We start from the raw sequence: 13,090 nt of genomic DNA, 5'->3' as shown, positions 1-13,090 counted from the left end.
AAGCTGGTTCTTTGAAAAGATCAACAAAACGGATAAACCCTTGGTCAAACTGACAAAAGAAAAACAGGGGAGGGCACAAATAACCCAGATAAGAAATGAGATGGGCAATATCGTAACAGACCCAACTGAAATTAAAAGAATCATAAAAGAATACTATGAAAAATCGTACTCCAATAAATTTGAAAACCTAGAGAAAATGGACACGTTTCTAGAAACACACTACCTACCTAAACTAACACAAACCGAGGCAGAAAAACTAAATAAACCTATAACAAAGGAAAAGATTGAAGAGGTAATTAAAAAAACTCCGAACAACAACAAAAAAGCCCTGGCCCTGTTGGCTTCACTGGAGAATTCTAGAGAACTTTCAGAGAAGAGTTAACACCAGTAAGAACTACTAAATGTATTTCGGAGCATAGAAAAGAATGGAATGCTCCTGAATTTGTTCTATGAAGCCAGCATAATCCTCATACCAAAACCAGGTAAAGATACCACAAAAAAAGAAAACTACAGACCAATATCCCTCATGAACATAGACGCGAAAATCCTCAACAATATCCTAGCCAAAAGAATTCAACAACATATCAAAAAAAAGATTCACCATGACCAAGTGGGATTCATGCCAAGTATGAAGGGTATGGTTCAACATTAGAAAAACAATCAATGTAATCCATCACATAAATAAAACAAAAGAACCAAATGATTTTATCAATTGATGCAGAAAGGGCATTTGACAAAGTCCAACGTGGATTTACGATAAAAACTTTCAGTAAACTAGGAATAGAAAGAAGGGAAGTTCCTCAACATAATAAAGGGCATTTATACAAAATCAACAGCCAACATCACGTAAATGGAGCGAGTCTGAAAGCATTTCCCTTGAGATCAGGAACCAGACAAGGATGCCCTTTATCACACTCTTATTCAACACTGTGCTGGAGGTCCTAGCCAGAGCAATAAGGAAAGAAAAAGAAATAAAGAGCATCGAAATTGGTAAGGAAGAAGTAAAAGTATCCCTGTTTGCAGTTGATATGATCATATACACAGAAAACCTAAAGAATCCACAAGAAAACTAGTGGAACTATTGGAAGATTTCAACAAAGTATCAGGGTACAAGGTGAACATACAAAAATCAGTTGGATTCCTCTACACCAACAAAGAGAACTTCAAAGAGGAAATCACCAAATCAATACCATTTATAATAGCCCCCAAGAAGATAAAATTCTTAGGAATAAATCTAACCAGAGATGTAAAAGACCTATATAAAGAAAATTACAAGACACTACTGCAAGAAACCAAAAGAGATGTACATAAGGGGAAAAACATACCTTGCTCATGGATAGGAAGGCTCGACACTGTGAAAATGTCTATTCTACCCAAAGTGGCCTACAGATACAATGCAATCCCAATCTAAATTCCAATAGCATTTTTTAACAAGATGAAGAAACATCATCAACTTCATATGGAAAGGGAAGAGACCCCAGATAAGTAAAGCATTACTGAAGAAGAACAAAGTGGGAGGCCTCACACTATTTGATTTTAAAACCTCTTATACCACCATGGTAGTCAAAATAGCCTGGTTCTGGTACAACAACAGGTACATAGATTAATGGAAACAGAATGGAGAATCCAGACATAAATTCATCCATCTGTTGGCAGCTGATACTTGACAAAGGTCCAAAGTCAGTTAAATGGGGGGAAGGACAGTCTCTTTAACAAATGGTGCTGGCATAACTGGATATCCATCTGCAAAAAATGAAACAAGACCCATACCTTACACCATATACAAAAACTAACTCAAAAGGGATCAAAGACCTAAATATAAAATCTTAATAAAGATCGTGGAAGAAAAAATAGGGACAAAGCTAGGAGCCCTAAGACATGGCATAAACAGAATACAAACCATAACTAACGATGCACAAACACCAGAAGAGAAACTAGATAACTGGGAACTCCTAAAAATCAAACGCTTATGCTCATAGGAAGCCCTGGTGGCGTAGTGGTTAAGTGCTACGGCTCCTAACCAAAGCGTCGGCAGTTGGAATCCTCCAGGCGCTCCTTGGAAACTCTATGGGGCAGTTCTACTCTGTACTATAGGGCTGCTATGAGTTGGAATCGACTCGACGGCACTGGGTTTGATTTTGGTTTTTTAATGCTCATCAAAAGACTTCACCAAAAGAGTAAAAAGAACCTACAGACTGGGAAAAAAATTTTGGCTGTGACATATCAGATCAGGGTCTAATCTCTAAAATCTATAAGATACTACAAAACCTCAACACCAAAACGACAAATAACCCAATTAAAAAATGGGCAAAGGATATGAACAGATACTTCACCAAAAAAGACATTCAGGTGGTTAACGGATACATAAGGAAATGCTCACAATCATTAGCCATTAGAGAAATGCAAATCAAAACTACAATGAGATGCCATCTGTCTTAGTCATCCAGTGCTGCCATAACAGAAATACCACAAGTGGATGCCTTTAACAAAGAGAAATTTATTTCCTCACAGTAAAGTAGGCTAAAAGTCCAAATTCAAGGTGTCAGCTCCAGGGGAAGGCTTTCTCTTTCTGTTGGCTCTGGAGGAAGGTCCTTGTTCTCAATCTTCCCATGGTCGAGGAGCTTTTCAGGTGCAGGGACCCCAGGTCCAAAAGACCAGCTCTGCTCCTGGTGCTGCTTTCTTGGTGGTATGAGGTCCCCCACTCACTTGCTTGCTTCCCTTTCCTTTTATTTCTTGAGAGATAAAAGGTGGTGCAGGCCACACCCCAGGGAGACTCCCTTTACCTTGGATCAGGGAGGTGACCTGAGTAAGGGTAGTGTTACAATTCTACCCTAATCCTCTCAACATAAAATTACAATCACAAAATGGAGAACAACCACACAATACTGGGAATCATGGCCTAACCAAGTTGATACATACATTTGTGGGGAGACATAATTCAATCGATAGCATCTCACCCCAACAAGGCTAGCACTAATCCAAAAAACACAAAATAATAGATGTTAGCGAGGTTGTGGAGAGACTGGAACAGTTATACACTGCTGGTGGGAATGTAAAATGGTACAACCACTTTGAAAATCCATTTGGTGCTTCCTTAAAAAACTAGAAATAGAAGTACCATACGGTCCAACTATCCCACTCCTTGGAATATATCCTGGAGAAATAAAAGCTGTCATATGAATAGATATATGCACACCCATGTTTACCGCAGCACTGTTCACAATTGCAAAAAGATGGAAACAACCTAGGTGCCCATCAGCAGATGAATGGATAAGCAAATAATGGTACATATACACAATGGGATTCTACGCAACGATAAACAACAATGATGAAGCTGCAAAGTATCTCACAACATGGACGAATCTGGAAGGCATTATGCTGAGTTAAATTAGTCACGAAAGGACAAATATTGTATGAGACCACTATTATAATAACTCAAGAAAAGGTTTAAACAGAAGAAAACCTTCCTTGATGGTTACGAGGGTGGGGAGGGAGGGAGAGGGGAACTCACTAGATAGTAGACAAGAATCATCTTAGGTGAAGGGAAGGACAACACACAATACAGGGAAAGTCCGCACAACTGGACTAAGCCAAAAACTAAGAAGTTTCCTGAACACAAGCAAACACTTTGAGGGACAGAGTAGCAGGGACGGGGTGCTGGAGACCATGGTTTGGTGGACATCTAAGTCAACTGGCATAACAAAACGTATTAAGAAAATGTTCTGCTTCCCACTTTGATGAGTGGTGTCTGGGGTCTTAAAAGCTTGCGAGCAGCCATCTAAAATACGTCAGTTGGTTCCAAACCATCTGGAGGAAAGGATGAAGAACACCAAAGACGCAAGGAAAATATTACCTCAAGGGACAAAAGGGCCACATAAACCAGACTCCATCAGAACTAGATGGTGTCCGGTTACCACCAATGACTGCCCTGTCAGGGAACACGTCAGAGAGTACCTGAAAAGTGTGGTGCAGAACTCAAATTCATGTGAAAAGACCAGACTTAATGGTCTGCCTGAGACTAGAGGATCCCTTGAAGACATGACTCCCCGGGCTTTTTTGTTAACCCAGAACTAAAAACATTCTCAAAGGCAACTCTTCAGGTGAAGATTAGACTGGGCTATAAAACAAAATAATCCTTGTGAAGAATGCGCTTCTTAGTTCAAGCAGATACAGTAGACTAAATGGGTGGTCACTGTCCAAAGGTGGGGTGAGAAGGCAGGAAGGTACAGGAGCTGGTTGGATGAACACGGGAAACCAGGGGGTGGAAAGGAGGAGTGTGCTGTCACATTATAGGGATTGCAACTAGTGTCACATAACAATATGGGTATACAGTTTTGTATGAGAAATTGAGCCGTAAACATTCACCTAAAGCACTATAAAAAGAAAAAAAAAATTACCTGTTCTTTGAAATTCTGATTTTACTGGACATTCTATATTTTTATTTGATAAGTCTGTCTGGCAACTCCTTCTCCCCATCCCCATCTTTTAAACCATTCTTTGTATGGTCGGACCAGAAAAGACTCACCTGGGAGGCTGATACCAAGTAGCCTCAGGAGGCAGGATTCAGCCTCTCAGGCAGGACTGGCAGATAAGAGCCAGGAGCCTGCAGCTCAGAGAGCTTCCTGTTCAGCGAAGGGCGGGTGACCTGCCCTCTCCCAGACATGGCAGCTCCTCACTGGGAACCTCCCCAGACCCCGCCCATGCATCTCTTCCTTATGGTGGTCCTGATTTATAGCCTTTTAGTAAAACCAGCACTCGTAAGTATAGTGTTTTCAGTGAGTTCTGTGAATCGTTCCAGTGAATTAACGAACCCAAGGACACTGTCCTCTTTAATTTGTAAGGTCTGACGTACCCCCAAGTGGCCGAGGTAGAGAGAGAGAGTGTATGAGACTAGAGGATGGTCTCATACACTGGAGTATGAGAAATGACAGAGATGTGGGAAAGCAGGGATACGACTGACCTCTGCCTTCTGACAGTTGGCTTTATGCTGATTCTCATCCATGAAGCTGTCATCATAGTATAAATATGCCCCAAGTATCTCATGGGACATACTTACACTAAAGAATTATTCATTTATCTGAAATTCAAATCTAACCGGCCATCCTGTGTCTTACCTTGCATCCCTAGATGTGTGTAGTGTAGTGTAGTGTAGTGTAGTGTAGTGTAGTGTAGTGTAGTGTAGTGTAGTGTAGTGTAGTGTAGTGTAGTGTAGTGTAGTGTAGTGTAGTGTAGTGTAGTGTAGTGGTGGCATTACAATTTCAAACAGGGCGTTCCAGGCCTCACCAAGGAGATGTTTTTGAGCAAGGACTTGAAGGAAGTGAAGGCTCCACCCATGTGAATAATCAGAGGGAATATTCCATTAGGGAATAGTCCAGGTAGGGAATGTGGCTAGAGAAGTGAAAACTAGGTTTGGATAGGTTTGTATGACAGGGAAGAAAGGCATTGGAGAAAAGGTGTAGAAGCAACTGTCTTAGACATCTAGTGCTGCCATAACAGAAATACAACAAGTGGTTGGCTTGAACAGAGAGAAATTTATTTCTCTCGCAGTCTAGTAGGCTAAAAGTCCAAATTCAGAGTGTCAGCTTCAGGGGAAGCCTTTCTCTCTCTGTTGGCTCTGGAGGAGAGTCTTTGTCCTCAATCTTCCCCTGGGCAAGGAGCTTCTCAGGCGCAGGGACCTCGTGTCCGTGTCCAACGCATGCACTCTGCTCCTGGTGCTGTTTTCTGGGTAGTATGAGATCCCAAACTCTCTGCTTGCTTCCCTTTCCTTTCATCTCCTGAGAGCTAAAATGCAGTGCAGACCACACCCCAGGAAAACTCCCTTTACCTTGGATCAGGGAGGTGACCCGAATAAGGGTGGTGTTACAATCCCACCCTAATCCTTTCAACATAAAATTACTATCACAAAATGGAGGACAATCACAGAATACTGGGAATCATGGCCTAACCAAGTCCACACACATTTTTGGGGGGACACAATTCAGTCCATGACAGCAACTCATTCAGGAATTTTGGGGTAAAGGGGAATAGAGAAACGGGGTGGTAGCTGGACGGGAATCACAGATGAAAGGTTTTTTTTTGTTGTTGTTCTTCTGTAAAATGGGAGAAATAACAGCATGTTTGTATGAGCCAGTGGAAAAGAAAAAAATTGGTTGTAGTGAGGGGGTGGTAAATTGCTGGAGCAATGTCCTTGAGTAGGGGAGAGGATAGGATCCAGTGTACTGGTATAAGCGTATTGGCTTGGCCATCTCCAGGAGGCTGGGTATAGGAGTGCAGGTGCTAGTAGGTAGGGTGTTGTGATGGGATTTGGGAGTTGTTCTCTCTTGATTACTTCAATTTTCCCATTGAAGGGTATCCTAATAGAAACTATCATATAGGGTTGTTTTGGACATTAAATGAGTTTATTTTTCTGAAGCACTTGGAATAGTTGCTGATACATATTAAGTACTCAAATGTTACCAGCTATTAGCTATCACTGTTTCCCTGATACCAATCTACAGAACGGCATTTGTGCACTAATGTTTTTTCTGGTAGAAATTAAAAAAAAAAGACGAGATGATTTAAATACAAAGTTGAGTTAACTCCACTTAAAGACCTCTATTTTAGCCTGAGATTAAACACTTCCTCTGTTTTAAAATGGATTTTTCTTCTATGAAACATTGTGGTAGTAGATGGTAGGTTTTTTTTTTTAATAAAATTTCGTAGTCACAAATAGTTTATAGCTCAGTGAATTACCACAAAGTGAACATACCTACGTACTACCACCCAGATCAAGAAATAGTATATTAGTAGCACATAGTTGACTTTTTGGTTGGTTGATTTCTCCCTTAAATGTCCTTAGTTCACAAAAGAGAAAGTTGCCCATTCCTGTGTTGGAACCCAGTATACTTTTGAAAAATGTTCTGGCCTGTGAAACCCAAAAGTCTGGTAGTGTGTTTAACACAAGGAGTCCAGTGGACCTTAGTGGACCACCCTTCTACTGGAGGAAAAAAGGTCAATTCCCAAATGTACTAAAAGTTTTCTGAGTCATGAGAAAATTTCTAGATTATGACATGACATTGATTCCTCAAGCATTCTACAAATCAGTCCCCTAAAATGAGTGATTTCACTCTTATGTTATGAAAATTATTTTTCAAGGACTTCAGATTCTTGAAGATAAAATGCCTCTTGCCCTCTTCAGTTGACCACAAATTACTGAGATCATTTCTCTCTTTCTTGCCTTTGTCTCAAAGAAAGTAGGCTTTATTTTGTCCCTTACCGTGTCTCTCTAATGTGGTTCTCTCCAGGTGTTATTAGGCAGGTATGACCACTTTTGAAGACAATGTGCTGGTTAGTTATTCTATGTGATTACCTGAATTGCTTAGTTTTTCTTTCTAGGATGTAATCTGAAGGAGCCATGGTGGTACAGTGGTTAAGTGCTCAGTTGCTGACCAAAATGTTGGCAATTTGAAACTACCAGTGGCTCCGTGGGAGAAGACCTGGTGATCTGCTCCCATAATGATTGTTGGTAGGTGCCATTGAGTCTGTTCTGACTCATAGGGACCCTATGTACAACAGAACAAATCACTGCCTTGTCCTGAGCCATCCTCACGATCATAAAGGTTTTAGCCTTGGAAACCCTATGGGGCAGTCCTGCTTTGCTGGTAGGGTCGCCATGAGTCACTATCAACTCCACGGCACACAACAACAGAATGTACTTCACAAAATGAAACTGGCTAGTTAGCTGGTGTGCTTCTCTTAGGGAAGTTCTTGTGTCTTAGTTTTTGATCAATTATTTTGTATGCTTTCCTATACCCAATCTGTAACAGGCATACACCCTGTAATTACGGTAATTGTGTACCTGCTGAAAACTAGTAGTCAGGAAAGAGTGCCTCTTCGTTAATTGACGATCCTTTCATCTCTAGCCAGCACTCTCACTTGTATGTTTTACTTGTTTTGTGATCTTACTAATTTTAGTGTTCTAGGCAACCTGCCTGGTTTGATTTTATTTTCTATTTACTGTTTGCAGTGTCCTGATTGGTTAGAGCATCCAATCTGTAGTATTGTTAGAAGGCTCTTTGACCTCTCTTTAGCAGTGCTTGCTTTATCTACCTTGCGCTGTCTTTAATAATTGGTATTTAAGGACACCTTTCAGAACACCGGTCCCCCACCCACAGGGAAACCTCTGACCCTCCTTCTACCTATAGGTGAATCAGGGAGAAAATATGCAGACGTTTTTGGAAGTTAATTTTATTATATGAAGATGTTATACAAAATACATTCATAATGACTAGAAATATAGGACCAAATCATGTCTCATATCTGCAGCATATATTCTTGGCTTTTATAAAAGTAACTTTAAAATTCCAGTTTCCTTAAATAGTTATGCACAGGACATACACACACACTTTTATATATACACATACATATACATATAGTTGCTACCACTGTCATTCAAAGACATACTCCTCTTTCAATCCATTTAAATGGGGTTGGAAAGTATCTGTTTCAAGTTTGACATTCTTATGGTCTGGGAAAAAAAGACATAGCTAGAAGACTCAAGCAACATTTTTTAGGATTTGGGCAAATTTGTCCCACAGGCTAATACTAGTGCGGTGCAATGGGTCACTTTTATATGGCCTTTCTAGCCATGGTCTTGTAACTCCCATCATAGGTGGGACTATGCAAATAAGGTGCTTGTGGCCCACCAAGGGGATTGGACAGCTTGCTAATCATACAAAAAAAGTGCATGGCACCCTTGTGGAGATGGGACCATGCACATAAAGTATACGGAACCTGAACAAGGGGATTGGTCAGTTCTGCCATCCCGCTAGGCTTAAAATGAGCCGTGCCAGATGCAGAAAGCGGGGACCTCACTACACTAAGAAAGAAGAGCCAGAAGTGGAATGCATCCTTTGGACCCAGGGTCCCTGTGCTCAGAGCCTCCTAGACCTAGGGCGCAGAGAGCTTTAACAGCGAAGGCAGAGCAAGACAGCGAGAAGCAGCAGCAAGGGCGGTAAAGAACGAGCAGAAGCAGAACCAGGAGACTGGAAGGAGATGGCGTGGTGGGCTGCCCAGCCCACCACGCGAGAGAGCTCAGTGCCTTTGGGCAAGAGGCTTGCTGACAGAGTAGGGTGCCTCTGGGCACTTATTGGTGGAGCTAAAGAGCTTTGTAACACTTGCCCAAGCAGGGCAGAGGCCGGGCTGAGGGGCTGAGAGCCAGATAGAGGGCTGCCTGCAGGCATGGCTGAGAAAAGGCTGTCCTGATCCTGAATTATAACCTGTTACTTCACTAATAAACCCCGTAACTGTGAGTTCTGGGTGGCCATTGCAACAAATTATCAAACCCAGCAGAGAAGTAGAGAGTGCCGTGGGAGGGATGGCTGGTGTCAGAAATAGTAAAAAGGTTGGAGAGTGGAGGTATGTCTGACCCTCACCTCACAGGAATCAGCCTTGGGCTATTAACCTTGATTCTCCTTCCCTCTTGTGAAATTAGAGGAGGTCAGATGCCCCACCATGCCATTTTCACAAATAGGGTCTGTGCATCGCTTCTGGGATGAACAGATAAAGACCTGTATATGGTTTTAGTTCCCTTCCCTGGTGTTTACACATCATCTCAAGAATCCTGAAATGAAATGTTTGCTCTTTAGTGCCAACAATTTTTGTCATAAATGACAAATGGTTCTAATAATACCATCAGTCAATTGTGTTTGAATTTTTAGTACTGTTTTAATGAACCAGTCTGTTGTAAGCACTTTGCAACTAGATACACTCATTACTTCAAGCTTCCATTTTTCTTTCTATGTCAAGACTCCAGATGGAACCATTTTTGATGGATGGAGTCATGTCAGCAACAAACCTGCATCTTTGAAGAAGTATGAATTAACATAGTTCTAATATTTTGTTTTTAGTCTTTGGGCAAAATGGTATTACTAAGGTCTCTTAATGATTAAGAATTAAATTACTGAAATCAAGACATCATACATGTAGTTAAGGTTTTTCTTTGTATCACTAATTGTTGGGTCCTTAACTGATTTGACAAAAAACAAAAACAAACAAACAAAAAAACTTAGAGAATGAACTAGAGTCCTATTTTCCCTATGGTTAGCCTCTTGGTTACTTGAAATTTACTTATCACCAGTTGTCCTGAGTGCTTTTTGTGTTTGTAAAGAAGAGGAAGAGCAAAGCTTTCCTCCTCTTCTGGCCCTTGCCTGCTTTTGTTTGCATTTAGTCTGTGGTGCAGAGGCCTCCCCCAGCAGAGCCATCCCTGGGGTGCCCACTGTCTCACTTGCCAGTGTCCTGACCAGGTCATGCTTTGACTCCCATCTCTTTACACAAAGAACCTTCAAACAAGAATGTGATGCAAAGGGAAGGAAGCATGAAGTCCTTTTCCATTCAGGCTGTAGAGCTGTGGCATGCGCAAAAGGTGGTGTACTCTCCTCTCCCGGAAGCGGCAGTTCCCTGTTGCCTGTCCAGCTCCTGACTGGCTGCAGAAGGTGCTCACATTCTAACTACACAGAACGTGATCTGCATAAATATTAAACAGCTAGGTTAGAGATCCAGGGCCCATCGGATCTTCGGACCCTGAAAATCACCTTTTCTACCCTGTCTCCCTATTCCTATCCTCCTCAGCAACATCCAAAGCAGATGAAAATGGGGTTTTCTCCTCTGATGGCTCTAATTAATATCCTGAATCCCATTTCTAAAGATATCTCACATAATTTACATATCACCTTCTTTTCCTCAAGGAGCATAAAGTGCTTAATAAACATTGGTTCCTGCTCTCCCACATTCTTCCAGGAGATCGGCAAGAGTTAGTGGAATCCTGGTTAAAGGGCAACACGACTGACTTCCTACGCTTTGGGTCACAATGGTTCAGGTGAGTTGGTTTGGCTGGGGTAGAGACGGGGTTTGTGCTGTACTTCATTCTTTTATTCCATCCTTCCTAGTTTGGGTACAGAGAAAGCCCTTCCCAAGACTGCATTTCCACTCTCTTCAGTACTTTTATAAGTAACTTGTACAAAATGGGATGATACAAAAAATTGAGTTAAGTGTCTTAATACTGTAAATAGAATCTGACATTAAAAAAAAAAAAAGGGCTTTGCGCCCAGCAGTAGATAACCCTAACAGACCAAACTCGTTGCAGTTAGCTTACTATAAGCAATGTGCTAAGTATAAGGCCATCACGGCAAGGAGCCAAGAGAGCTGTGCTTATCTTGAATTTTCAGTGTATCTTGTTCAAGGACTCAGCAGTACGGGCCACCCTTAGTGCTAGAAATCCAAAACTTGCCACCTGTGGGAATGAGCAGAGACCCAGTCCCACAGGTAATGTTTTCAAATTGGCTTTGCAGTTCCAAAGAATATGTCTGTCCCTGTCTTCCCTCCCAGAATCCAGAAAATGCCCCCTCATCCCTCTGACCCACTGAAGTGGCACTGTTGAGAGCCTTCCCCCACGCCCTTCCTGTGTGGTGTATCTCAGATTCTTTCTGGTGCCTTCTCTTTTCTGCAGCTCCTTCCTTTTTCCCTTTGCCCCCTTATATGCTTACGCCTGCTGGAGGCCCCAGGGGCACTGCTTAGACCAGCTCGTGATCCCTGCGGCTACAGGGCTGGGTGTCCCCTAGTTCTAGAGCTTGAGGGGCTGGCCAGTAGCATCCACGCTGCATGGCTCGGTCAGTGTATTTCCTGGATCATCCAAAGTCCTCTGTGCCCTGAGGTCTTGGGGGCTGGCACAGGCAGTCATTGGGCTTAGAAAGAATTTCTGTAACACATTGCATAATATGTGGATTTAACAGTAACGCTGTTCACTTGTCACTATTTCTCTATCTGGGGTTACATTCTTGTTAGTCAAAGAAAAAAAAAAGCACTATTAAAAATCACAAAAAAGCAGCTGGCTTTTCCTGTGGAAAGGTAACGGTGTAAACTTATATATGCATAATACTGTCAAAAGCTAGTTTTCTGGGGCTATAAATACACGTGTGCTTCTAGAAACAAGGCTTTGTGTCAACTTTTAGACAGGTGGGGTGGAGTACAAGACCACTGAGTTGTAGTCTGGGGGCGGAGAGCAGCAGGAGATCTTCCTTTCCAGCTCCGAGTTGTCGTATGTGAATCTGCGGCTGCCCTTGTTGATGTGCCCACAGCTAGGGTGGCAGAAACCAGGCCTGGTGAGGTCGGAAAGCCCCGACTCCTTACTTTTACTGGTCACTCTTAAGCTAGAAAAAAAGAAAAAAAGGCAAATGTAAAAATTGGTTTCTTGAGTTTCTGAGTGGGCCTTTTGTTTGTGCCTGTCCCAAAGTGAATGGTTATTGAACCTCATCTTCCATCTCCAGTCAGACTTTCCTTGTCCTCAAGGTGAACACTAAAACCGAAGCAAACCAACCCCCTTGCTGTTGAGTCGATTCTGACTCACAGCAATCTTAGAGGACAGAGTAGAACTTTCCCATAGGTGTTTCCAAGACTGTTATCTTCTGTCACGGAGCTGCTGGTGGGTTCGAACCATTGACCCTTTGGTTAGCAGCGAAACATTTTAACCGCTGCGCCACCAGGGCTCCTTTAAGCTGCATACTACCTCTTTAAGATCAGCTTGGTGTCACTGGGCAGGAAGGTGCACGCCACTGGCTGGAGTGTGGCATGTGTGTGACTAGACAATGCAAATTCATGATTCTAGGTAGGAAAGAACTCAAAGACTTGGTACAGCTTGGTACCCAGGGGTCGTTTAGCTTCTGTGGTAGGCTGAAGCGTGGCCCAAGCGCATGCACACCAAATTCCTGGAAACTTATATGGCAAACGATGTTTCTAAGTCAAGGCTCTTGACAGGAGGAGCTCAGCCTGAGTTATGTGGTGGGCCCTAAAGGCAACCACGACTAAGAGAGGCAGAGGGAGTTTTGAGAAGACCCACACAGGAGGTGGCAACGTTATCACGGAGGCAGAGACTGGAGTGATGCAGTCACAAGCCAAGGAACACCTAGAGCCACCAGAAGCTGGGACAGGCAAAGAAAGGGTCCTTCCCTAGAGCCTTCGGAGAGGGTGTGGCCTGCTGGTACCGTGATTTCGTACTTCCTGGCCTCCAGAGTTAAGGAAGAAACATTTCAGTTTTAGGCCACCACGTTTGTGCAGC

At 42.5% G+C, this 13,090-nt stretch overlaps 1 protein-coding gene across 1 annotated transcript in view; it reads right to left on the bottom strand.

Moving 5' to 3' along the window:
- Positions 1–8,220: 8,220 nt before the first annotated feature.
- The window catches only part of FLT1 (fms related receptor tyrosine kinase 1), a 202,752-nt gene continuing 197,882 nt past the window's right edge, over positions 8,221–13,090 (bottom strand). Inside the window, exon 30 of the mRNA XM_064275298.1 lies at positions 8,221–12,185. Within this exon, the coding sequence (XP_064131368.1) occupies positions 11,984–12,185 (202 nt within the window). The 3' untranslated portion in view covers positions 8,221–11,983. The remainder of the gene's footprint in view (positions 12,186–13,090) is intronic.

The sequence above is a fragment of the Loxodonta africana genome, chromosome 23, assembly GCF_030014295.1.
Source record: "Loxodonta africana isolate mLoxAfr1 chromosome 23, mLoxAfr1.hap2, whole genome shotgun sequence".
Taxonomy (NCBI): Eukaryota; Metazoa; Chordata; class Mammalia; order Proboscidea; family Elephantidae; genus Loxodonta; species Loxodonta africana.
The sequence above is the reverse complement of the archived record's forward strand: the minus strand, read 5'-3'. Positions and strand labels throughout refer to the sequence as shown.